The following is a 3,536-nucleotide window of genomic DNA, read 5'->3' as shown; positions in this document are numbered from 1 at the left end:
ATGATACTAAGGCCGCGCAGTAATGGACCGGTCGCATCAATTGTGCAGCAGGGCACGGTCAGCAGCGCCGACAGGCTGTCGCAAGGCGTGATAGCATGGCCGCAATACGCCGAATTCCCATGAACAAGTAATAACGTGTGGGCCCTCAGCAGAGCTGGGAAGAGGACCGCCGCAAGCGTGGCGTGGAGCGGTTGTGCATCCCTCCGGGGGCCCCTCTGCGCCGGGGAGGCGTTGTTGGAGGCTAGGACGCAAGCGTCCGTCGCCCTTTTTCAAACTCGGGGCCCACTCCGCTACGCTCCGACCCGAATTTGGAGGGCCTGAAAGTTTAAGGTGTTGCTAGCGCAAAAGGGGTCGGACACAGGGCGCAGCTCATGCTAAGAGCTAGAAGGGGAGATGGAGAGAACAACCACCCTGTCCCGTTATTGCGTACACCAACACCACAAAGCTCTCTCTCTCCTGCTCCTCACACTCAGGGGGCGGTCACGACTACCGAGTCCCTAGAGTCTAGCTGCCACGTTCAAAACCAGGACGGCGACAGTGATGGTGCTATCACGGGCATGGTCAGGGGAAAGTGGAGCGGGGGGGGGCGAGCGTCAGCCAGCCAGGTGATAGTAGAGCAGGCGCTTTGTGGGTGGCGGTGGGCGGCGGCGCTGGGTGGCCGGCCGCGAATCGTTAGCTGAGCTCCTCCCTCAAGCTCGATCACGCATGACGCACGTAACCTGACAACGTCGGCGAGCTTCTGGATCAGGTTAGGTTGCTGGAGCACCTCCAACTCCTCCTCTGAGTCAGACACGCCAACGTCGACGACTGCGCCCTCCTCCTCCTCCTCCGATTCGCCGACTGCACCCTCCTCCTCCATGGGCTCGATCCGAATTCCGCAGCGTGTCGTCCTCAGCGGCGGTGCTGCGCGGGAGGCCGCGGGCACGCTGGGCTCGATCAGCGGCTTTCCCTCAGTTGCTCCGAAAGCACGCACGGATTTGGCGGCCGTTCCTGGCTTCAATTTTACGGATGTCTTGGCACCAGCTGAAGGCTTGCCCCCGTCCACATGTCGCATGCTGCTCCATTGTGAACCACAAGCCAATCAGTGAGCAACGGTGGCAATGTGTCGATCGCGTATAGTGCGGTTTCAATCAAAATCCGCTGCAGCATCACGTTGAAAGGCAGCGTCGAGTGCGTATGGTGCGCATAGGACTTTCGGGGATCGGTGTATTTGTACTCTTGGAGAGATGTACACGCAGAGGTGCAATCCGGTAGGTGATTGAAATGCACACCTTTATGCTAAAATGTACTTCTTTATGTGCCGGCCCACATCACGCAGTTCGTGCACGGTATTCGGATTTTGCTATTTGTTCGTGTGGGGGTATATTGCAGATTTGTCAATGGTACCGCGTCTGCGACGCGCTGGCCGGCTTCGGCAAGAAAAATCCCTACTTATGCGAGTGAGTGCGGAGTGGTGGTGTGGGGCGTGCAGTGTGGTGTCCATTAGCTCCGAGTAGAGGGTCCTGCAGTTAAGGGGAAACCCGGTATGCGGGGCCAACCCTCGGAGACCCGTGTTTATTTTACGGCCCTTTCCCTGCGAACGCCGCGCCGCCCCGCCCTGCCTGCGTCGCCCGCTGAGGGAGGGTGTAGAGGATGTAGAGTGTAGAGCGCTGTAGAGCTGTAGAGATGTAGAGCGCTGTAGAGCTGTAGAGCTGTAGAGCTCTACATCCGCCGCGGGACGAAGCGCCTGCGTTGTAGAGCGATGTAGAGCGCGATTTTGTTGTAGAGTTTGTTGTAGAGGCTCCACAGCCAAACCGCCGGGAAGGCAGTGACTCAAAGAGGTCGAGTCGCACTAATGGGGTGTCTCCGAGCTTACTGGAGCTCTGATGGACGGCCCTGACTATCCCTGACACACAGAAGAGTCACTCTGACGGCACACAACACCCTATAACTACGTCATGACCAGCCTGCCATGCGTCGCCGGTGCCGCATTCATCGCTGTGCTTCTTTAGCAGGCGGCGGACTGTCGGCTGCGAGGACGGTCGCATTTGCGCGAGGCGAGGCGAGCATTCAGACGCGTTGCATGCGCCATGCCTCGCGCCAGCGCGTGCGGGAGCTCCTGGCTGAGCGTTGAGTCCAGGCGAGTTGCGCTGGCCACTATCGCTACGCCGAGCCGAGCTGACGCGCCGAGGCGCCGGCCAGTCGCAGCCGTGAGGCATGCCACAGCAGCAGAGGCACCTGCCACCCATTGGGCGGGCAGACAGAAGGCCAGGGTAGCACTGGCAATTGCGCAACGCGCCTCATGTCGGAGAGCGACCGTGCCTCGTTCGCCGCTTATGATGTAGAGTGTTGTAGAGATTTCACGTTGTAGAGCGCCTCTACATCGCTCTACAACGCAGGCGCTTCGTCCCGCGGCGGATGTAGAGCTCTACAGCTCTACAGCGCTCTCGAGCTCTACAGCTCTACAGCGCTCTACACTCTACATCCTCTACACCCTCCCTCAGGTCGCCCGCTGCCTCGCCGCGCCGCCGCCACGCGCCGCCCGCCGCCGCGCCGCGCCGCGGCCCGATGATTAATAATTAATAATTATTACCCGATGATTAATAATGTGTGTGTGTGTGTGTTTGCTCGGTGGCAGGGGGGGCAGGGCAGCGCCAGCGGCGAGCGGCAAGTGGCGTCGACGACGCAGCTAGGACACGATGAGACGCACAAAGCGCAGCGTGCGCGGTAGCAGCGCCGACCGCGGCCCCGCGCCGTATCAGCGGCGCTCTGAGTGAGTCAGGCTGCGCTGCACAGCCTGCTGACCACGCTCCCGACGAGCGGCGCGCGACGCGGGCCCGCCGCACCAGGCGAGGCGGCGAGCCGACGCGCATGTCGTAGGCGTAGGCAGCGCTGGCGAAGCGAGGCGGCCGGCGCCGGCCTCCGGAGGCGGTTGCAGCGAGAGAAGCGAGGCAGAAGACACTGTTGAAAGGGTGGTGAGCAGCCCGCCGTCGAGCGGCGCGCCGCGCAAGCCCGCTGCCGGCGACCCGATCGGAGAGCTGGTAGGCATGGTACTCTGAGCGCGCCATCGCGCCCGATACGGCCCGCCCTGGCCCTGCGGACCTTCCCAGAGAGCTTGGCGAGGCTGTACAGAATGCCGCCGAGAGGGTACTGGGCATGCTCCCGTCGTGCGTCGAGCTACGAGCCATGCTGGCTCGTCGCCGGCGGCGAGGCAGCTCGAAGACCCGCGCCGAGCTTCGCCGAGCCTGGCGGGCCCGCCCGCACGCCCGCGGCCGCAGGCAAGGAAGGCGAGCTTCCTGGCGTCTCTAGCCAGCGCTCACATGCCAAAAGGCACCTCGCAGCGCGCGAGACATGACCGAAGCGGTACGCCTCGGCGCCACGAGAGCAGCCGGTCGACGTGGGCACCAAGCGGCCGCCGGGCGCCTTCGAACCGGCAGGGGCGCCGCGGCAGTAGAGAGCACTCCACCGCCATACCGTTTTTATGGCGGGTCGCACTCGATGCCCTTGTCACTTCACGGCTGTATGTATGTAGGAAGGAAGTAGGAGGAAGGGAAAGG

General features: G+C 62.6%; 1 protein-coding gene across 1 annotated transcript in view; it reads right to left on the bottom strand.

The window, feature by feature from the left end:
- Window positions 1–859, bottom strand: part of EMIHUDRAFT_469859 (hypothetical protein) — a gene marked incomplete at its 5' end in the record, with an annotated part of 2,024 nt that extends 1,165 nt beyond the window's left edge. The window contains 2 exons of the mRNA XM_005773570.1: window positions 525–546; window positions 720–859. Coding sequence (XP_005773627.1) covers window positions 525–546; window positions 720–859 — 162 coding nt within the window. The remainder of the gene's footprint in view (window positions 1–524; window positions 547–719) is intronic.
- Between the last annotated feature and the right edge of the window lie 2,677 nt (window positions 860–3,536).

The sequence above is a fragment of the Emiliania huxleyi genome (genome assembly GCF_000372725.1).
Source record: "Emiliania huxleyi CCMP1516 unplaced genomic scaffold EMIHUscaffold_334, whole genome shotgun sequence".
NCBI lineage: Eukaryota > Haptophyta > Isochrysidales > Noelaerhabdaceae > Emiliania > Emiliania huxleyi.
The sequence above is the reverse complement of the archived record's forward strand: the minus strand, read 5'-3'. Positions and strand labels throughout refer to the sequence as shown.